Here is a 23,822-nt window from a genome sequence, read left to right on the forward strand (position 1 = left end):
CCCTGTGCGGTTGAGGGTGTGTTTTGTGTGCCTACTTGTGTCCCCGTCCGCCTGTTTGACCTCTGACCTCTGCACCTGACCGGACCTGAGCTGCTGGTGTGGTAACTTTGGGGTTGCCTTGAACCCCCAACGGTGGGCTGCCTATGCCCAGGAACTTAGCCTTGTAAATGTCTTACATACCTGACAAACTAACCATTACTTACCTCCCCAGGAATTGTTGATTTTTGCACTGTGTCCACTTTTAAAATAGCTTATTGCCATTTTTACTAAAATTGTGTATGCTGTTGCTCTAATTCAAAGTTCCTTACTTACCTGTGTGGAATACCTTGCATGTTATGTATTTACTTCAAATCTTGAACTTTTGGTTCTAAAACTAAATTAAGAAAATATATTTTTCTATATAAAAACTATTGGCCTGCAGTTAAGTCTTTGAGTGTTCCTCATTTATTGCCTGTGTGTGTACAACAAATGCTTAACACTACCCTCTGATAAGCCTACTGCTCGACCACACTACCACAAAATAGAGCATTAGAATTATCTAATTTTGTCACTATCTTACCTCTAAGGGGAACCCTTGGACTCTGTGCACACTATTTCTTACTTTGAAATAGTATATACAGAGCCAACTTCCTACAAAGTCTTTATAAGAAATCCAATTGACAACAGTGTCAACGTCATTACAACCTCATTCTTTTGCTCAGATGACACTTGGCTCAAGGTTCAAAACCACAGAAAGAACATTTGCCTTGACTTCAACAGAAGGCAGGTGTAGGTCCAGGACTTCAGCTGCTTATCTAATCACTGTGGCAAATAAAGCACTGTCCTCCTTTGGGGATTATAGGAGCGAAATTAACTTGAATCAGGGGAGGTACCAAGCCTGCTGGCCTCCTGTAAGTCCATGTAGAAAGTATCATCATAGTAATGCATGGATAAATCAACCCAATCACCACTGTCGTCATCAGATGCTGGCAAACTCTGGTTATAGTCCCAGTCAAAATAGTGGAGCCTCAAAGGATGGCTCTATGGCAGAGGAAGTATTCTGTCTGAATCAGAAACTACATGAAACCCCATGTGCAAGAGAGTAGTACAAGAAAACCTCAGCTAGGGTCAAGACAGACTCTGCTACGGTTCAGCTCCAGCAGTCAGCAGAGCCTCGACCCCCAGTGCTAGAGATGTCAATACCAGAAGGGACCGGAAGAGGTCTTGTAGCAGGAATGAAAGTCAGTACCACTGTCAGGAGAACATAATGTGGGTTCTAGGGGCTAATGTGGGTTCAGACGCCTCTGTGGATCCATGAAAACCCAAAGGCGCCCCAGAGAGATTGGAAAGGGTATCACAAATATGGAGTATGGCCTCCTTAAAGGCCCCCATTACCTGCAATATCAACAATGACCAGGGAAAATTGGTTGTGGAATTGGTTCTTCAATGCTCTTCAATCAGGAATTGGGAGCAGGAATGATTGCCACCTTAACACTGTCCTCACATTTCTTTGGACAGAGTGACAGGATGGGCTTGAATCCCACTTTGGCTTTTTATGATACTTCGACCTTGATATGAACTTACCTACTTCTACCACGAGGATGTCCTGTTACGGAACAGCCTCAACAACAGTAGTGGGTCCCCGTTCCTGACTTGGAGAGGGGTGTATAAGAGGTCCTGACTTCTTACAATGTTCAGCATCATACAGCTTCGCTTTATGGTAATGGTTTGCCTTTCTGTGCATGGGGGTACATTATTCACTCAACCTAGTGTCATGCAGGAGCCCAAACACCAGAGGCCCACTACACAGGAGTCTGTCACTGACATATGTCTCTGACAGGCAGATCATGCTTTGAACCTTGTTGTCTTATATGGGGAAATGGTGCTGTCTATAGCGTGCCACCTCAAGAAACACCAACTCCACCACTGACAATGGCTGTGCCATTGACACAAACTGCCTCTGGTTATTTTGCCGACTTCAACGATGATTTCTTAGACTCATTCGCCTCTTCGACAGCTGACTTGTCAAGTATGCGGAAGCTAACAAACTGGCTTAAAGAAACATATTTTATTTTTCCACGGAACTATCTTTGGCTCTCTTTGACTGTCCTAGCCTTTTTTTTTTTTTTTTGGGATTGGTTTTGTCATTACCTTTTTCTTTTTAATACATGGTCATTTTCTTCCTGAAAGATCAACAGTTGAACTGGTGGAGGAGGTTTTGAAACCACATTTTTCATCACACAAAGTCCGCAGAGACTTATCCTTTGTGAACATTTCCGCAGTGCCAATTCCTAATGGGATTGTTTGGGACAAAGTAATGTTTGATCTATATGGTCCCACGGAAAGTATTCAAATACGGTATGTGTTCAAATTATCAATGAATGATCTAGTGATACCAGGCATTGTTTCAGATGATAGGAATGTGAAAACAGTTGATTCTATGATGACTGAATTACAATATTATACTGTCTTTGAAAACGAAGATGTTTACCAATTCAAAGAAAATTATGGTGATATGTTTGCTGTAATTATTATGGGCATCATTTCATACATAGAGTGAGCAACCCCAAAACTGGTTATAACTGCACGCAATGGGAACATTGCCCGACTCCACCACAAGGGAGTTACAAAACATATTCTGAAAAGTTTGTATATTTTTCTGGGCACAATCAAAAGAATGCTGAGTCATATTATTTTAAAGTACCATCTACTAAGGAGATACACATGTTATTGACCAATACGAAATGTATATATTCGGAATCCTTTGTTTCCCGGTTATCGATAGAAGGCTATGAATATTGGTCCAAATCAATTGATCTGAAAAGTGTCTGGGGAACAAAAAATTGGCAAATTAAGGGAAAAGAAACATTGTTTAGAGCATGTCTTATTCCTGTTCAAATGATCTTTTTAAATGAAACAGTGCAACAAACAAGTTGTTTAGGCTTAGCAACAATCAGGGAATTAAACATGGTCAGTATACCTGCCCCGGCAAAATTTTACAAATGGCAAAAATATACGAATGCAACTGAAGATGAGCTTGATCAGTAGGTCCAGAATGGTACGTTTAATGCTTCACTGACACGTCCAGGCGGGTGGTTATTGTGGCCAATAGATACCAATGGGTGTCATCAACGTTTTATTAAATACTCAGGGGTTTGAGGACAAGTAGGCCAGACCCTCGCTATATATCACCAGAGCATGCAGATATAATTACAACATATAGTGTGGGAAAATTATGCCAACAGTGGCTAAAATCATCCTCACTAAATGCGGTTAGAGAACACCTCAATCTCCTGTCTAACTCCACTGACTTACAAGATTTCTTGTCAGGCCCTAGAACACCACGTAAGAAACGTTTTTTATATGCAGTATACAATGAGATTTGGAAACTTTCCCAACAAGATGCTGCAGCCCGGTTCAGGCAAAATAGACCTGGAAAATTAAAAAAAGGCATTAGCTGTTGTGGATAATGGGATTAACACTTTGTCCGACCGGATACATATGATTAATAATATTGGCCCTCATTGCAACCCTGGCGGTGACAGAAGCAGCGCCAACAGGCTGGTCTCCCGCCACATTGGTCCCGGCGGTTGCAATCCCCGAGGGCAGCGCTGCTTGCAGCACTGCCCAGGGGATTTCGAGTCCCCCTCCCTACCGCCATGAAAAGGCTGGCGGAAAGGGGAGACGCGGAGCCCCTGCCACGGCTCCATGGAGCTTTTCACTGTCTGCATAGCAGACAGTGAAAAGCACGATGGGTGCAACTGCACCCGCCGCACTGCCGCAATACCGCCGGCTCCCGTGTTGCAGCCGAGATGCCCGCTTGGCCGGCGGGGATCTCCAAATGGCCACCGCAGGAGTGCGCCTGCATTGGCAGCCGCGCAGCGGTTTCAACTTGGCGGGCGGTGCTTGCCACCCGCCAAAGTTGAAATTAGGGCCATTGTCTCTTCTGCTATAGACATTATACAATCAGATATGTCTTCCTTACACCATGGACAGAGTCAGATCAGGTCCATTATGCAGTTGGGTTGGACGCTTCAAACATTGAAGGCGGGCCTCGTTCCGTGGCAGCACGTCCGTGCAAGGGAGATATTTTCTTCTTTTAATCTAACGTGACAACAACTACTAATGGCTAAGAAGGAAGCGACTTATGTCATGCTTAACATTGAGAAATTAGAAAAGTTGCCTTTTACCGTGGGCGAAATACCATCGGCTGAGTGGTTAATACATGGGGTTATTAATCTGCCTATTCCCACACTACAATTCACCTCCTGTTTGAAACACATTACGGTAGGCAGATATGAAAAACTGAGAGATAGTTACATTCATGAGGTGTGGGAGCTTCCCTTCTCGTACAAATGTTTCAGTGGCATGAAAGAGGTCTTTCTTAGCGGTAGTGACTGTGAGACTTCAGTCAGCCATTCGATGATTTGTAAACAGCTGTCCTTGCATGGGGCGTGTAACGCCACGGCTGCAAACTTGGCTTGTTATCTAAAGGGAGTTCCAGTCCCCTTGATTAGACCTACGTTCCAGATGCTTTCAAACGGCAGCTACGTCCTTCTCAATAGTGAAGGCTGTTGTGGCATGCAGGCCGGAAAAGTTTACGTTGTTTCGGTCTCTAAGGTCGTTACATGCTGCAGGAACGTACTGTTTCCCCCCACTAAATTTAAGGAGGTAGCTGATATTTGGCCTTACATTGCAACTTCAAACGTGAATTTTGACAAGTTGAGTAGACTCAAGGCTTTACTGTTTCAAAAGCATGTGGCCCTTACATCTGCACGCGAGACCTACGCACTTCAAGTGGCAAGGTCATCAGCATAAATACAGTCCCTGTTAAATACGAACTTTCAAAGACACTTTGGTGAACACGTGGGGCGAATATTTAATGCGTCCAGCATGACTGGAATAGCACATTTTTTCAAAGCTGTTGGTTCTGGTTTTGTTCACAACTTCTCCCTATTTGGTTTGATACCTTCAGCTATCCACTCAATTTTCGGTGGTATTTTTGGGGGATTTCTGATAACTTTGGCTTTACTAGCTGGCATCCTGCTGTTGCTTTGTTTATGCGCAATGGCTCTCCCGCCGCAACGAGGAGAAATGAAGGCGCTCCCACCGGTGCAGCTGTGTTGTGAGCGTATGATACAGCATTTTGGTGCACTCCTGGAGCAATTGGAGTGAGACTGGTCTTTGTCATTCGGACCGGTTCTCTATTGTGTTCAGCCCGTGTTTCGGTGCCTCTGGTGCTCTTTCGAATATGCACTGGAAGTTTGTCTTTCACAGCAGCACTCCCCCCCCCCCCCCCCCCCAACCAGCAATAGATGCTGATCTGTTGATGTTCTCGCTGAGGGTTCATTACCAGACATGCGCACTGAGGTTGCGTTTGCTACGTGAAGCTAATTATGAGTTACTGTAGTGAATCCTAGTTTGTTTTAGCGGGATAATAGGAGTTAGCTTAGCCGTAGGCTTGTAAACTTGTGCTCCCGTCACCCAGTGACTTTTAACCTACTTAGCTTGCTCTGTCATAGTCCATTTAATTATTTTTTTCCTTTAAAATGGCGGCCTTGTTTATAGTTAGCCCACTTGTTATGGGTTCTATTATCAGTGTCATTGCGCCAAGGCGTCAAGATCAAGCACGAAAGACAAACCTACAGTAGGCATTCACACCTAGGGATTTTCCCTCTCTGTACTTTCGAGGGATTGTTGATATTAATTGCCGTCCCAAGCATGCATGTTATCTATTGTTATGAATAACACTTTTGTCAGGGGACCTTGTAGATCTGTATAAATACAACACACTTTCAGACAGATAATTAGAGGGATTCCGACCAGAGGGCATCGCCACCATCGCTGATACCGATGCTGCAGTCATCTTGACACTGATCCAGTCTTCGTGTCCCTGCGGAGTCTGAGATAGAGACCTCATTCCAAGGTAACGAGGGTTGGGGGGCTCTTCTCATGGACATGGTTTTGGCAGATTAGGTTTAACGAACCCAGCTCTTCCTTTTTAGGTAGGAGGTTAGACTTACTCTCCTTAGGGTATTAGGGCTTATTCCATCTTTTACATATACATATATTTTTATCTTATATTGCATAATGGTAGGGGTCTTTATAACAATGACTCTCCTCTTTACAATACTGTTGCTTGGTATATTCATTATCCTAATCATTGCAGTTCATGCAACTTATCACAAATTGCAGTTATGTTGAATAAAAACTATTATAACTTTACTGCATCTGTGTTATTGCCTTTGTTTGTATGAGACATTATAAATCTGTGAGAAAAGGGTAATTTCCGTTTAACCACGACAACCCTGAGATATTGTATTTCGAGTCCATGCGTAAGCGACTGCTACAAATCACCTTTTACTATTGTGTTTTCGGTGAGGTACTGCTAGTAAGCCGGTAAGGTTTGGATAACAGTTACAAATAGTTGTAGGAAGAGGCTTAGTCACCTACGAACGAAAGTACTGTCATCCTGAGACCAGCAGTCTTGCTCAGAGCAAGAGTCCAAACTACGACATTACCCTTCCTGGAGGAAGTTGCCAACAACTCATCAATGGGCACTCCACGGGATGCCGCCTTGGTTGACACTGGGGCTATGGAACACACTTGCTCCTTGATCATTTTTGGCACACACTTTCCAGTTCTGACACCTGCCGAAGTGGAAGATCTCCTGTTCTCCATGGCTCATACTTAGTTTGGAACTTTTCTGAATTGACATGTCCGTTGAATTCGGTTATAAGTCCTTTCCCAGAAAAATGATGATGGACATGACCAGCCAGTTGCTTTTATAAGCAAGAAACTAATCCTGATGGAACACAATTGGAGTGCCATTGAGAGGGCAGCATTTGCTGTGTTTTGGACCATGAAGAAGCTAAGGCCATACCTGTTTGGCTCTCACTTCGTAGTTCAGACTGACCAAAGGCCTCTCAGATGGCTGCAACTGATGAATGGTGAAAACCCCAAACTACTTAGGTGGTCCAGTTCCCTACAGGGGATGGACTTTCAGGTGGAACACAGAACTAGTGTAGGAAAGTACTCTGTTTCTTGGCATGGTTACCCCCTTTTTCTGCCTGATGCCAGTGTGTTTGTGTTCTCTGGGATCCTGCTAACCAGGGCCCCAGTGATTATGCTCTGGTTCCCAAAACTCTGTATTTCATCCACAATTGGCACGTTGGTGCCCCATTATAAGTCCCTAGTATATGGTACCTAGGTACCCAGGGAACTTGGGTTCCAGGGGATCCCTATGGGCTGCAGAATATATTTTGTCATCCATAGGGAGCCCAAGAAAAGGGTTCTGCAGGTCTGCCATTGCAGCCTGCATGAAAAGGTGCAAGCACCCTTTTACTGCCACTTTTCACTGCACCAGGTCACTTATAAGTTACCCCTACGGCAGACCTTCCTGCCCCCACGTACTCCAGGCCCATTCTCACAGACTTCGAGTGCGGTGACGCCATTTTATGCATGTACTGGACATAGGGCATTTCCTATGTCCAGCTACATATTAGTACCTCCGAACATAGGCATGTTTGGTATCAAACATGTTGGAATTGTACCCCAATGCTTTTGCATGCATTGGTTGTATAATCCCATGCACTCTGGGGGCTCCTCAGAGGACCCCCAGTATTGCCATTACAGCATTGCCAGTTAGGTTTCTGCCATCCTGTTGTTTGAGAAGCTCGAGCCCAGGAAGGCAGAACAGAGGATTTATGCTTTGAAGGGCGCATTTGGTGCCCTTCTTGCATAAACCAGTATACACCAGTTCAGGGACCCCCAGTCCCAGCTCTGGTGCGAAACTGGACAAAGGAAAGGGGAGTGACTACTCCCCTGTCCATCACCACCCAAGGTGTGGTGCTCAGAGCTCCTCCTGAGGGTCCCTGGGTTTTTTCCATTTTGGATTCTAGGTTGGCAGGGACCTTGGGAGCATCTGAGTGGCCAGTGCTAACAGTTAACGTCAGAGCCCACTCCTGATAGGTGGTCACCCAGCTAGGTGACCAATCCCCCTTTCAGGGCTATTTAGGGTCTGTCTTTGATGGTTCCTCCGATTTGGATTGCAAGACTCCAGCAGGAATCCTCTGCACCCTCTCGACTTCTGACCGAATAAACAGCATCTGGACGCTCCAGGACCCAGCAAGCTGCAACAAAGAAGCAAGACTCCTTCTGCAACATTGTATCTACGGCTCCTTCCAGCAACTGCAACATTTCCCTGGTTGTGCATCCTCTGAGGACAGCCCGTCTTCAGCCTGCATCAGAAGGAAGAAGGAATCACCTTTGGGGTGAAGGAGTCACTCCCCTGCTTCTGCAGGCACCAACTGCATCGACGACTGGCTGCCTGGATCCCTTCTCCTGCTGAGTTGCATGGATCCTGCATCACGGATGGTGGACTGAAGTGGTCCCGACAGTCCTCTCTTCCAGCCATCCAACTTGGCTGGAGGTAAGCCCTCGTCTGCCCACACAAGACAGTACCCCCATGCACTGTGTCCTTTGCAGCTGCCAAGATTTGTTGGCATCTTCTCCACAAGATCTTTAAGGATCTTGAAGTTTCAGCCCCCAGCACTCAATCCTGTGACGCACAGCTTCCTGAGTGGTTCCCTGGCAGCGTGGGAGCCTTTGTCGTAGTGCTGCTTGTGCCTCTTCCTCGACCTTCATGTCCCCATCCTGTGGGCCCTGCCTGAACTTCTGTGGGCTCTCTGTGTTGCTAAGGGCCCCCTCTGACTCCGCCTCCTTGGTAGAGTCCACTTGGTCTATCCTTGTCCCCAGCAGCTCCACTTTGCGCTAACCGCGACTCTTGTGTGTGCCAAGGCTTGTTGGGGGAATTCGAAGACGCAAACCAGACTGCAATACTCCTTCTGGTGTGGGACATCACCTGCATCCTCTAGGAACTCGACTTCGTCTTCTTGGGTGTAGTGATAACTCTTTCTTCCACATCGACTCACTTCTTGCGCCTTCTGTTTGGTGGGTAGGGGCTCCTGCCCTGCCTGGACTCTTCTGTGCTTCTTGGACTTGGTCACCTTCTTCCACAGGTCCTCTGGTCCAGAAATCCACTCTTGGTGTCTTGCAGTCTCTTCCGGGTTTTGCATAATTCTTCTTTCCTTCTCTGTGTGTGTTCTAGGAAACTTACTATAATTTACTCCTGCTTTACTGGTTTCTGGGGTGGGTTGTGGTACTTTCCTTTGGGCTTTTAGTGCTCCCAGCTCCCCTCTACACACTAGACTTACCTAGGTGGGGGACTGACTTTCGCATTCCACTTTCTTAGTATATTGTTTGTGGTCTCCCTAGGCCTATTTCTCTCGGTTGTGATTTTCAGTAATTGCACGGTTTCTAACTGTTTTTATAAGTACTTGCAATTGCCTTATCACTCTGTCACCAGCTGCTTTTCACATGAAAGACCACTCCTTACCTAGAGGTATACATAGTACCTAGTGCAGAGAACTAGTCTCTAAAGTTTAGGCAAGCTAGGGTACAGGCATAGTGTAGGAAAATGGCACTGTTGGCATGGTAATCCACACACACACACACCTTTTGCCAAGTGTTGATGCCAACTTTGATTGAAAGTGTGCTGGGACCCTGCTAACCAGGCAACAGTGTTCTTTACCTAAACCTTTACCTTTGCTCCCACGATTGGCACGGTCCTGGCACACAGTTAAGTCCCTTGTAAAATGTGCCCATGGTACCAAGGGCCCTGTGGCCAGGCAAGGTTCTAGGGGCTTCAGCATGTATTATGCCACCCTCGGGACCCCTCACTCAGCACATGCACACTACCTAGCAGGTTGTGTTTGCTGGTGGGGAGAAAAAGGCTAAGTCGACATGGCACTCCTCTTAGTGCCCACAAACCACTACGTGTGGCATAGGTAAGTCACCCCTCCAGCAGGCCTTACAGCCCTAAGGCAGGGTGCACTATACCACATGGGAGGGCATAGCTGCATGAGTAATATGACCCTACAGTGTCTAAGTCAATTTTTAGACATTGTAAGTGCGGAGTAGCCATACTGAGTATATGGTCTGGGAGTTTGTCATTACGAACTCCACAGCACCATAATGGCTACACTGAATACTGGGAAGTTTGCTACCAAACTTCTCAGCACAATAAACCCACACTGATGCCAGTGTGGGATTTATTGAAAAATGCACACAGAGTGCATCTTAGAGATGTTATGCTAGCCAACCTGGTAGTGTAGGACTGACCGGTCTGTGCCAGCCTGCCGCTTTCAGACAAGTTTCTGACCACATGGGGTGAGTGCCTTTGTGCACTCTGTGGTCAGAAACAAACCCTGCCCTGGGTGGAGGTGTTTCACACCTTCCCCCTGCAGGAACTGTAACACCTGGCAGTGAGCCTCAAAGGCTCAAGCCTCCAGTTATAGTGCCCCAGGGCACTCCAGCCAGTGGAGATGCCCACCCCCTAGACAAGCCCCCACTTTTGGCTGCAATTCCAGAGGGATCATTAGGATAAACAAGGAAGAGTCCTCCCCTCAGCCAGGACCACCCCTAAGGTGTCCAGAGCTGAAGTGACCCCCTCCTTGAGAAATCCTTCATCTTGTTTTGGAGGGTTAGGACCAAGAGGGGTAGGAATGTGTCCCCCTCACCAAAGGGAGTGGGCACAAGGAGGGTGTAGCCATCCTCAGGGACAGTAGCCATTGGCTACTTCCCCCTGACCCTAACACGGCCCTAAATACAGAATTTAAGAGGCCCCCTGAAACCAGCTCACCAAATTCCTGACGACCTCAATAAAAGAAGGACTGCTGAGCTGAAAACCCAGCAGAGAAGAAAAGGAGACAACAACTGACTCAGCCCCAGCCCTACCGGCCTGTCTCCTACTTCAAAGACCCTGCAAAAAAGATCCCCAGGCGAGACAGACCAAGAGTCCACGCTGGGCTGACCGCTCCACCCCTCCAGTATGCCAGCAGAGGGAATCCAGAGGACCCCCTTGACTGCTAATGCCCAGGAGGAAGATTTCCGATTCCTGGAGAAGCACAGCACCTACAGCCCCTAGACTTGAGAGAAACTGACCACCCGTGCAGAAATGACCAGCGGGCAGCCCTCCTCCATGTCCAGTCAGTGGCTTGCCCGAGAAGCCCCCCTGTGCCTTGCCTGCAGCGCCTAAGTCACCCACTGGGTCCACCTATTGAATTCCATTGGGAACCCAACGCCCTATTTGCACCTTGCCACCCCCGCGCTGCTGAGGGTGCGTGTTTGGTGCCTACTTGGGGCCCCTGCAGTGCTCCTCTAAACCCCCTTGGTCTGCCTTGCGACAACGCAGGTACTTATCTGCAAGCAGCCCGTAACTGGAGTACCCCCTGTCTCCATAGAGGCCCATGTTATTTTGGCTCTTGTTTGACCTCTGCACCTAACCGGCCCTGTGTTCCTGGTGCTGGGTGTTTAGGGTTATCTTGAACCCCCAACGATGTGCTACCCATGACCAGGAAACTGAACCTGTAAGTCAATTACTTGCCTCCAAAACTGTCTTGTGCTTTCTTTCCCCAGAGCTGTTGAAAATTGCACTGTCCACTTTTAAAATAGCTTTTTGCCATTTTAAGAAAAACTGTGTACATTGTTAATTTCATTCAAAGTCCTGATTATACCTATGCAAAATACCTTTCATTTCATGTACTTACCTGCACACTGAATCTTGTGGTTCTAGAAATAAATTAAGAAAACATATTTTTCTATGTAAAAATACTATTGGTCTGGAGTTAAGTCATTGAGTGTGTGTTTCTCTTATTGTCTGTGTGGGTAAAACAAATGCTTAACACTACCCTCTGATAAGCCTAACTGCTCGACCTCACTACCACAAATAGAGTATTGTTGCTTCTGTCAAGCCTCTTAGAGAACCCATGGACTCTGTGCACCCAGTGGCCCTCATTACAGCATTGGTGGTATTGACCGCGATGGCAGCCAACATACCGTCGCCGTGGCTACCAGCCAGCCACCTGCATTATGACCATAGACGGGTGGAATACCGTTGACGGTCATGGTGGCGGACGGCGGTAAGGTGCTGCTGCTGGCAGCAGCGCTGCGTCCCGTCTCCTGCCTATTTCTCATTTTGATATAGTATATACAGAGCCAGCTTCCTACACATAGCCCTTGCTCTATACTTCTTTTTGAGAGACTAGGTGTTAGGTAGGTTAGGTGCACCCTACACAATCCTAACACACACCATGTCGGCAGCTGGACATATCTCTGAGGTCATGGATTCTCCCTATGAGAACCTGACCTTCAAGGAAATGAAGGGGCTGTGTGCAGAGAGGAAGTTTGACATGGGGAGGAACCCTAGCAAGAGTCTGCTCTTAGGCCTTCTCCTCCAGGATGACTAGGATCAAGCTGGTAGCCAGGAGGAGGAAGAAGTAGACCCTAAGCCCACTGAGGTAGAAAATGACATTCTAGACATGGGGGGGGGGGTTCCTGAAAGGATCACCACAGCCATAACAGACCAACTAGTATAGCTGGTAGTGGGAAGGGAGGTCACACTGGTAGGGCTCCTTTCCAGAGGATAGGTATTAAGGGTCACTAAGACTAGGCATAGATCCACCTCTGCTCACTCTCAGATCACTTCAGTGTCTGAGGGATCACACTGCACAACTCTAGGGTACGATTCTATAGATAGAGAGCTCAGGAAACTGAGACTGGAGGAGGCCAGGCTGAGGCTGCAGCAGCAACAGCTAGCCATAAATAAGGAGGCCTTGGCAATAGAGAGAGAGAGACAGACAGGGGTTGGGGTTAGCACCTCATGGTGGCAGCAGCCGTTCAAGTTTCAGGGATTACAGAGTCAAGGAGGACTCCTTCGATTCCAGAAACCAACACAAAATGTATCCTTCATACAATGTGGGGAATGATATCTACAAGTGGTTTGCTGCACTTGAGAGGACCTGTAAAGTTCAGAGGTTCCCTCAAAGGCAGTGTCCTCTGGTTGTCCTTCTCTGACAAGGGGAGGGATAGACAATTACACAATTCTCAAAACTGCATCTTCGATGGTTTTGGTCTCACAACTAAGCAGTAGAGAATCAAGTTCAGAGAGACCAGAAAAGAGGCCTCACAAGATTGGGTTGACTTTGTTGACTGTTCTTTCAAAGCTTTAGAGGGCTGGTTACATGGCAGCAAAGTGTCTGACTATGAGGGCTTGTACATTTTGCTGTTGAGAGAGCATTGAATAATTGTGTGTTTGATTTGTTGCACCAATACTCGGTTGACTCAGATCTGACCTCTCCCCAAGAATTGTAAAAGAAGGCAAACAAATGGGTTGGAACAAGGGTGAGCAGGAAAGCTCATACGGGGGTGACAGACCAGAAGATGGAAGGCGGTAAGTCACATGACAAAGGTGGGGACAAAGTTAAGAAAGACCCACAAAATTCTTCTGGGGGTGGGTCTAAATCCTCTTCCCAAAACAATCAGAACAAAAAGCCTTGGTGCTATATTTGTAGAAACAAAGTCCATAGGGCAGGAGACTGCTCCTGTCCTAAGAAAAACACCAGAACTCCCGCCACCACTACCCCCACTGCTACAACTAGTGCCCCTAGCAATAGCAGTGGTGAAGGGTGGTACTACCAGTAGTCAATCCAAGGGTGTAGCAGGGCTAACTCTGGGAAGTCTAGTGGGAGCTGGTGTAGTTAGGGAAACCACTGAGGCTGTCTTAGTCTCAGATGGTGAAATTGACCTTGCCTCCCTTGTTGCTTGCCCCCTTAATATGGATAAGTACAAGCAACAACCCTAATAAATGGTCTTCAGGTTGAGGCCTACAGGGACACAGGTGCCAGTGTCTCTCTAGGTGACTGAAAAAATGGTGTCCCCTGAGCAACACCTACTTGGTCATCAGTACCAAGTGACAGACGCCCATATCAATACTGTGAGCCACCCCATGGCAGTTGTTGATCTCAGCTGGGGGGGTTTTACTGTTCCTAACAAAAAGTTGGAGTGTCCACATGTCCACAGATCTACCTGTAGAGAGTCTACTAGTGAATGACTTTGAGACTTCAGCTTGGGCTGAAGTAGAGTTGGAGGCCCATGCAGCCATGCTGGGCATTCCTGAGCATATATTTGCTTTAACTAGGGCTCAGGCCAAGAAGCAAAGAGAACAGGGAAACTTGGATCCTGAAACTGTCGACCAAGAGCTTCCCAAAATCAGGGGTAAAAAGGGTAAGAAATTAACCCCACCCCACCCCCCCTCTGAGGAGATAAAGTGTTGGTGTTCTATCTAAATCGTACTAAAGATTTCCGGGTGGACGATCAACTCTTTGTCAGGTATGTGGGTGCAAAGAAAGGGAAGGCCGGGAAAAAACGTACCATCTCTCGATGGGTGCTTCTTTGCATCAAGATGTGGTATGCTTTGGCCAAGAAGCAACCTCCTGAGGGCTTGCGTGCTGATTCCACCAGTTCAGCTGGAGCTTCCACTGCATTAGCACGCCGAGTTCCTGTGCTGGATATCTGCTAGGCGGCTACGTGGGCATCCCTGCACACATTTTCTAAACATTACTTCCTGGACAGTCATGTCCGTCGAGACTGCTACTTTGGTCGTACGGTCCTGCAGGACTTTCTTGTATGATCTTGGTTCGCATCCCACCTCTGAGGATGGCATTGCTTGAGTGTCTATTCTAAGGTAAGGAATCTTGCAACTAGAAGTCTCTATCAGATGTACAAGTTACTTACCTTTGGTAACAAAATATCTGGTAGACATATATTGTAGTTGCAGATTCCTTACCAACCCACCCATCCTCTCCGCTTGCGAACTGGTTTCTAGGGACAGGGATTCCCCCTTCAGGCCCTTAGCTCTGGGGCACCAATCTCCGTGTTCTTAGCGGCTCTGCGCTTTGGCGTGGAAAGTCATTTAAAAAAAAAAGTGACGTCACTGTGCTTAGGTGGCGTCTGTGTACTACTCCTGACGTCATCACAGCTACTACAACGCCCGCAGAGTCTACCGACATCACCTACCGACGCGCAGGGGTATATTGCTCTATGAAAAATCTCCAGATCCAGTCTGACGCCTGGGGGAAAATGCTAAGGTAAGGAATATGCAACTAGAATATGTCTCTACCAGATATTTTGTTACCGAAGGTAAGTAACTTGTACTTTATGGTGTTGTGTGCGAGCAGTTAGGCTTATGAGAGGGTAATTGTGTGCATTTGTACTGCATTTGTACTCACAGAGGCAATAAATGAGACAAACACTCATGGAAACATTTTAAGCATTAATGCTTTTCATCAGCAAAATTGTCGCTGGTGTTGCAGAATGCGTTGCTTCTTTTCTTGCAGCTTTTTGAAGCAGGAGACAGGCCGGTAGGGCTGGGCCTGAGTCAGTTATTGTCTCCTTCTCCTCTCTGTGGGGTTTACAGCTCAACAGTCCTTTCTTGAGGTCGTCCGGAATCTGAAGAGCTGGGTTCAGGGACGCCCCTAAATAATAAATTTAGGGGTGTGTTTATGGTCAAGGGGCAGTAGCCAGTGGCTACTGTCCCTGAGGTGGCTACACCCTCCTTGTGCCTACTCCCTCTGGGGAGGGGGCACATCCCTATCCCTATCCCTATTGGTACTAACACTCCAAAGCAAGATGGAGGATTTCTCAAGGAGGGGGGGTCTCTTCAACTCCGGTCACCTTAGGGGTGGTCCTGGCTGAGGGGGTGACTCCACCTTGTTTTTCTCATTATGCCTCCCTACTTGCCGCCAAAAAGTGGGGTCTTGTCCGGGGGGGCAGGCATCTCCACTGGCTGGTGTGCCCTGGGGCACTGTAACACCAGGCCTGGGCCTTTGAGGCTCACCACCAGGTGTTACAGTTCCTGCAGGGGGGAGATGTGAAGCACCTCCACCCAGGACAGGCTATGTTTCTGACCACAGAGTGCACAAAGGCACTCACCCTGTGTGGTCAGAAACTTGTCTGGAAGTGGCAGGCTGGCATAGACCTGTCAGCCATACACCAGCAGTTGGGCTAACATACAGAGGGCATCTCTAAGATGCCCTCTGTGTGCATTTTTCAATAAATCCCACACTGGCATTAGTATGGGTTTATTGTGCTGGGAAGTTTGAAACCAAACTTCCCAGTATTCAGTGTAGCCATCATGGTGCTGTGGAGTTCGTAATGACAAACTCCCAGACCATATACTCAGTACGGCTACTCCGCACTTACAATGTCTAAGAATTGACTCAGACACTGTAGGGGCATAGTGCTTACACAGCAATGCCCTCACCTGTGGCATAGTGCACCCTGCCTTAGGGCTATAAGGCCTGCTGGAGGGGAGACATACCTAAGCCACAGACAGAGGTTGGTGCGTATGGCACTCTGAGGGTAGTGCCATGTCGATTTTGTCTTTTTCCCCCAGTAGTACACACAGGCTGCAAAGTAGTGTGCATGTGCATGTACATGTACTGAGTGAGGGGTCCCTGAGTGTGGCATAATACATGCTGCAGCCCTTAGGGACCTTCCCTGGCCGCCACAGGGCCCTGGTACCAGGGGTACCTTCCACAAGGGATTTAACTGGGTGCCAGGGCTGGGCCAATTGTGGAAACAAAGGTACAGTTTTTGTGAAAGAACAGTGGTGCTGGGGCCTGGTTAGCAGGGTCTCAGCACACTTCCAATCAAAGCTGGCATCAACACTAGGCAAAAAGTGGGGGGTGACCATGCCAACAGTGGCATTTTCCTACAACAAAATTGACTCCTCCGGGGAATCGTGGTCGATCAGATCTCATCTCTTTCTCTCAGTTACACTAGTCTCACACAGGCAAGGACAAACCGAGGCAGAATAAAGTTCAATAAGGATTTATTGAAGTAACTGCATCTTAGATAAAGTGGCATGTATTGCAAAAACTAGGATGGTAAAACACAATAAAAGCAAGAATGTGACAAGGAGAGTTAAACACAAAACCAGTCCCACCATACTCTCACTTGAAGTGATATGTAGTTCTCCTACCTATGCTACGGTCGAGCACAGCATAATAAGCCTAATCTGCCCTTCAGGTTTCCCCCTGGGAGTACATCAACCCTCATACCTGAGTAACGAAGGTTGTGGTCTAGAAATACACCGTCTCCATGTGGGCCAGAGGTTCGGCAGTCTAAGCAAGCAGCTTGTATCAAGGCAATCCGCATGCAGTCGTGGTCATCTGGCTGGAATCTCCCTCTAACGTGTATGGGACAGAGGCAGTGTTTTTTTAATAATAATATAGTTGACATTCTAAAAAATGTTCCTCATGTACAAGTGTGTGTGTTTCTATGAATGTCGGAAACACAGCCTACTACGTTTCCTGGCAACCTTATCTAACTGTAGCCTTGAAGAAAGCACAAATTGAAATGAATGTCCTACTGAACGTAAAGCTTTCCCAGGCAAAAGAATAATTAAATAAATGGAAATAAAACAATGCCACAAATGTGGCTATTGCTAGAAAACTAAAGTACTGCTAAATAAAATATAACCGGGCTAAAGTGCACAACGGCAGGCCTAGTTTGCTAAACCAATGTGTCTAAAATAGCTATGCAACACTTTAGCTTTGACACTGCAGATTCTATGCCAGTGTGTGCAGGCGCATTTACCCCCTGAGCTTCTGTGATTAAATTTAATGTAGCTTGCTCATCTAATAGCATGTTTCTCTTTCATTCCCGTTTTTAAAACCATTAGTATTGTTTGAATTGAGGGTGTAGGAGTGATCTGAAGACTCATCTCCTTTTCAAGTTGCCTAAATCACTGTTAAAATATCTGTGCCAATCTTGGTTTGAGATAGGGTTATCTGCAGATTCCTTAGGAATGGTGTGATCTGCATCTACAGAAAGGAAATGTTTGCTGCACAGTTCCCTTAAATGTGAATGGCTTCACTTTTATGGTTCATGGTATTTGGAATAGACCAATGGAAGCTTGTCTCTGAAAGACCGCCACCTTTTCCAGAATTTCTATTCCTTTATTGACTTCCCTTCTGAAACTCCTAATCTGTTTAGGCACTAATGTAAACAGGGTGCACTGCCCTAGTATGGGAACACATAATGAAAGTAACAGGGATTGGGAATATTACTGTGCAGAGAAGACAATTAAAAAAACTTTGGTTTGTGTAGTGGCTTAATATTGCTAGCGCCAAAAGTTTTCTGCATTGCAACACTAACCAGTCACTGGCTGTAGAGCCATTCACAGAGAACAGCTCTGTAGTACTAGTATGAGAAAGAGGTTTCTTATGATGTGTAAAGATTATTAATAGCTTTGTAAAGGCATTGGAAATAACATTTGCTGCTTGCATTGCGTGAGATGACATAGAAACTTTGTGTAAAACAATGTTTAAAAGAAGAAACTTGCTGAACCACAGATTTCAATCAGTCATTTAGTACCTGTATAGCACGGCTTATCACCCAGGTGATGGGTTGCTGGGCTTAATCGAACAGCTAGGTCTTAAGTCTTTTCCTGGAGATCTTCAGAGGTTGGGGTGGGGGGGCGTTCCAGGACTTGGCAGCGAAGTGGGAGAAAGAGGGGCCTCCACTGAGGTGTCTGTGCGAGGGCCACAAATGCGGAGCAGAGGTTTCTGGATGGCTGGTGGGAGCTCAGACTATGGTTCATGTATGCTGGGCCTTGGTGGTGGGGGGGGGCTTTCTAAGCGTGTGTCAGTAGTTTGAATCGTCATGTTTTCTGGACAGGGAGCTAGTGGAGATTCCCCAGGTGCTGGGTAGTGGTGGTCTGTAGGAAAGTGCCAATGGTGGCATGGTTTCCGCCCCCCAACCACCCACCCCCCAACACACACTTTTTTGCCTGATTTTGATGCCAATTCTGAAAGTGTGCTGGGATCCTGCTAACCAGGCCCCAGCACCAGTGTTCTTTTCCAAAATCTGTACCTTTTTTCCCACAGTTTGCACACCCATGGCACTAGATAAAGTCCCTTGTAAAGGGTATCCATGGTAACAAGAGCCTGCAGCTTGTGTGTACTGGTAGGGAGAAAAAGGAAAAGTCGACATGGCACTCCTCTCAGGATGCCATGCCCATAAACCACTACCTTTGGCATAGGTAAGTCACCCCTCTAGCAGGCTTTGCAGCCATATGGCAGGGTGCACTATACCATAGGTGAGGGCATAGCTGCACGAGCAATATGCCCCTACAGTGTCTAAGTCCATTCTTAGACATTGTAAGTGCAGTGTAGCCATATTGAGGATCTGGTCTGGGAGTTTGTCATTACAAACTCCACAGCTCCATAATGGCTACACTGAATACTGGGAAGTTTGGTATTAAACCTCTCAGCACAATAAACCCACACTGATTCCAGTATGAGATTTATTGGACAAACGCACCCAGAGGGCATGTTAGAGATGGCCCCTTATATGTCAGCCAAAATGCTAGTGCAGGACTGACCAGCCTGCCACTTTCAGACAAGTTTCTGACCACATGGGGTGAGAGCCTTTTTTGCTCTCTCTGGCCAGAAACAAAGCCTGTCTTGAGTGGATGTGCTTTACACCTCCCCCTTGCAGGAACTGTAGCACCTGGCAGTGAGCCTCAAAGGCTCAAGACTCGGGTTACAGTGCCCCAGGGCACTCCAGCTAGTGGAGTTACCAACCAAAAAGAAAGTCCCACTTTCGGCAGCATGTCTGGTGGGAAAATAGGGAGGAGTGACCACCCCAGCTAGGACCACCCCTAAGGTGTCCAGAGCTGAGGTGACCCCCTTCGCTGCAGAATCCGCCATCTTGTTTTGGAGGACAGGGACCAATAGGGTTAGGGTTGTGTCCCCCTCCCCAAAGGGAATGGACACAAGAAGGTTGTGGTCACTCTCAGGGACAGTAGCCATTGGCTACTGCCCTCTGACCCCTGAAATGCTCCTAAACCCAGGATTTAAGGGCCTCCCTGAACCCAGCTCACCAGATTCCTGGTGACCTGACAAGAAAGGAGGACTGCTAAGCTGGACCCCCAGCAGAGAAGAAGGAATACGCAGACTAACTTGGCCCCAGCCCTACTGGTCTGCCTCCTGCTTCAAAGAACCTGCAACAAGAAGGCAAGGCATCCTATGGGACCAGTAATCTCTGCCAAACTCCAGGGGACTGCCCTGCACCCCAAAGGACGAAGAACTCCTGAGGACAGCGCCCCTCTCCAAAAAGAAACTACACTAAAGGACTCCAGAGCCTCCCCGGATCTGCGAGTCATGGCCACCCTGCACCCAACACCCACAGCCCGTGTCCAGGTGGCCCAACCGGCTAGAAAGGATTCTCAGGCGATTCTGAGTGAGTGCCCACACTGGGTTGACGTCTCCTTCCCCTCGCAACGACGCCTGCAATGTGAATCCAGAGTACCCCCTGACTGCGAAAGCTCAGAACGAAGATATGACACCTAAACGTCACTGCCCCCGCAGCCCCCAGGCCTTGGAGAACCTGACCACTGGTGCAGCAACGTTCAGCGGGTGGCCCTCCTACTTGTCCAGCCTGTGGTTTTCCCAAACTGACCCCATGGACCAAGCCTGCAGCATCTAAGTGACCCTGGGGTCCCTTCATAGAAAAGCATTGGGAGCCCAATGCTTTGTTTGTACCCTGCACCCGGCATCCCCCTGTGCCGCTAAGGGTGTGTGTTTGGTGCCTACTTGTGGCTCCCCCGGTGCTCCTCTAAAGCCCCCAGCTCTGCCCTCCGAAGATGCAGGTACTTACATGCCAGAAGATCTGAAACTGAGTGCCCCAGTCTTCATAGGAGCCATGTTGAATTTGCCTCAACTTTGACCTCTAAGCCTGGCCGGCCCCTTGTTGGTGGTGGTGGATGTTTTGGGTTAACTTGAACACCAACCTGTGGACATGCTAACCCCCAGAGACTGGAACTGCAAGTCAAGTACTTACTTGTAAATCACTACTGAGGTTACTAACCCTGAAGACTGTGTTCTTCATAGCGTTCATGGCACTCAATCCATCTACCTTCTTTCCGGACAAGCTAATGCTAAGGACAAAGGCAGTAGACCCCCCCTCAAAGTTGCAACACCTTTCCACATTGGGCAGTCTGTCTCCCTGCTGGCATTACTTGCCCACCTCATCCTTCGAAGGAGGAAGAAAGGCTCCATCTCTTGGATTTGAAGAGAGCTAACAACTTCTATATAAGTCAAACTAAGGACAATCAGGAGGATCATCAGCTTTTTGTGGGGATCTCTGGGACAAAGATGGGGAAAGCAGGGCAAAAACGACTGTCTCTAAATGGATTGTGCTTTACATTAAGATCTACTATGGGCTGGCCAAGCACCAACCTTTAGAATGGCTCCTATTTCGTTCCAGCAGCACCAAGGCTGCTACCACCGTGCTGGTTTGTAGTGTGTCAGTCTTGGGCATCTGTCAGGCTGCGACGTGGGCATCAGTTCACATGTTCATGAAGCGGTATTGCCAAGCTCGGAACTAGGGGCAATTTGAAGGACTCTCTGGTCTGAGACATTCCTCAACCCACCATATGGGAGGGACTGCTTTGGTATCTCTTTTATGGTGAGGAGTCTTAATTTAGGAGTATCCATCAAAAGAACAAGTTACTTCCCTTTGAAACATTACTTTTGGTGGGTACTTTGTCTTACTACAGATTCCTCACTGCACCTCCCTGTTTTTTTGAGTGATTGCTTTGTAATGGGTAAAAAGGTCCTAAGTTAGTACTCCAAAATTGTTCATGCTGCGAGTCTGAGGGCACAAAAAGAGAAACAACAGATAAGTGACAACACCACCAGATTTGGCGCTTATATGCAGGTCTGCTCTGTCACTTCTTTGGTCATGTGGAGTCAGTGCAGGTCCTCACAGCGCCCTTTAGCAGTGTATGGGAGCACTGCTGTGGATAAAGTTACCCAGACCCCTTCTGCCACCTGGGGAGAAGTCAAAGGTGAGGCATTTGCTGTTAGAGTATTCACCAGAATGAGTGCTACTGAATGGAAGCAACTTGTTCGTTCTAGAGTTTTCTCTGTAAATATGTCCTTCCTGTTGCTATCTTTCTAGTGTATCTGTTGAAAGTCAACTCTTGTTATGCATTTCTCTTTATCAATGAAAACTTTTTTTTTTTTTAACATTTTTATTTAAAAATGTTTAACCTGTTTTTCTACAGAATCGGAATGGGTAATAAGTACAGCTCTCTGGCCTTGTGAAAGAATGGATGTCCTGAATCGACATAACCTGCTTTGCATGATTGCACATCAGTTAATAGAGAAGAGTTTATATCAACAAACATTTGATGTTCTGCAACATTTACCTGGTTTACAAGATGCTACTGGTAAGCATAAAATACACACATATAATTTTAACATTAAATTGTTAGCACATCTACATATCTGCAATGATTTGCTCAAAATTCTTACTGGATCAGGCAGACCTGGATTATGTTGTGCACACTGTAAATAACATTGGTTAATAAAGATCAATTCAGATCTTTTCATTCATTAATGAAGTGGGCTTATCAGAGGGTAGTGTTAAGCATTTGTTGTATGCACACAGGCAATAAATGAGGAACACACACTCAAAGACTTAACTCCAGGCCAATAGTTTTTATATAGAAAAATATATTTTCTTAATTTATTTTAGAACCACAAGATTCACGATTTGAAGTAAATACATAAAATGCAAGGTACTCCACACAGGTAAGTAAGGAACTTTGAATTAGAGCAGTAACATACACAGTTTTAGTGAAAATGGCCATAAGCTATTTTAAAAGTGGACACAGTGCAAAAATCAACAGTTCCTGGGGGAGGTAAGTAAGGTTAAGTTTCTGAGGTAAGTAAGGCACTTACAAGTTTGATCTCCTAGGCATAGGCAGCCCACCATTGCGGGTTCAAGGCAACCCCAAAGTCACTGCACCAGCAACACAGGGCCGGTCAGGTGCAGAGGTCAAAGGAGGGCCCAAAACACATTGGTGCCTATAGAGAACAGGGGTGCTCCAGTTCCAGTCTGCGAACAGGTAAGTACCTGAGTCTTCGGAGGGCAGACCAGGGGGTTTTGTAGAACACTGGGGGGGAATACAAGTAGGCACACAAAGCACAGGGGCGGCCGGGTGCAGTGTGCGTAGCAGCCGTTGGGTTTTCAGTAGGAATCAATGGAGGGACCCGGGGGGTCACTCTAGTGGTGCGGGCAGGGCACAGGGGGGCTTCTCAGGCCAGCCACTGACTGGGCTAAGCAGAGGGTCGCCTGATGGTCACTCCTGCACTGGAGTTCGGTTCCTTCTGGTCCTGGGGCCTGCGGGTGGAGTGCCTGGTCCAGGCGTCGGGTTCTTTGTTCCAGGCAGTCGCGGTCAGCGGGAGCCTTTGGAGCCTCTCTGCATGCGTCGCTGTGGGATCCAGGGAGGTCATCTCAGGTTACTCACAAGGTCGCAGTCGCCTAGGAGTCCTCCCTGCAGTGTTGGTTCTCTGGAGCTCGAGCCGGGGGGTTGGGGGGCGGGTCGTCGGGTGCAGAGTGTCAAGTCTCACGCTTCTGGCGGGAATAGTGAAGTCTTTGAAAGTTGCAAAGTTGTTGCTGTTTTTGAACACTGCCGCTGTTCTCCTGAGTTTCTTGGTCCTTCGGGTTCAGGGCAGTCCTCTGAGGCTTCAGAGGTCGCTGGTCCCTGTCTGATGCGTTGCTGTGCAGGTTCTTTGAGTCTGGAGACAGGCTGGTAGAGCTGGGGCCAAAGCAGTTGTCGTCTCTGCAGGGCTTTCAGGTCAGCAGTCCTTCTTGTTGTAGGTTGCAGGAATCTGATTTCCTGGGTTCAGTGTCACCCCTAAATATTAGATTTAGGGGGGTGTTTAGGTCAGGAGGGCAGTAGCAAATGGCTACAATTCCTGTAGGGGGAGGTTTACAAGCACATCCACCCAGTACAGGCTTTGTTCCTGGCCACAGATTGACAAAGGCACTCTCCCCATGTTTCCAGAAACTCGTCTGGTTGTGGCTGGCTGGCAGAAACTGGTCGGGCTGGTGTTAAGGGGGCATATCTAAGATGCCCTCTGGGT

General features: G+C 47.4%; 1 protein-coding gene across 1 annotated transcript in view; it reads left to right on the forward strand.

Annotated features, from left to right (window-relative positions):
• Positions 1-23,822, forward strand: part of TOPAZ1 (testis and ovary specific TOPAZ 1) — a 1,339,900-nt gene that overhangs the window by 1,160,125 nt on the left and 155,953 nt on the right. The window contains exon 17 of the mRNA XM_069211977.1: positions 21,956-22,120. Coding sequence (XP_069068078.1) covers positions 21,956-22,120 — 165 coding nt within the window. The remainder of the gene's footprint in view (positions 1-21,955; positions 22,121-23,822) is intronic.

This window comes from Pleurodeles waltl, chromosome 10 (genome assembly GCF_031143425.1).
Source record: "Pleurodeles waltl isolate 20211129_DDA chromosome 10, aPleWal1.hap1.20221129, whole genome shotgun sequence".
NCBI classification, from domain to species: domain Eukaryota; kingdom Metazoa; phylum Chordata; class Amphibia; order Caudata; family Salamandridae; genus Pleurodeles; species Pleurodeles waltl.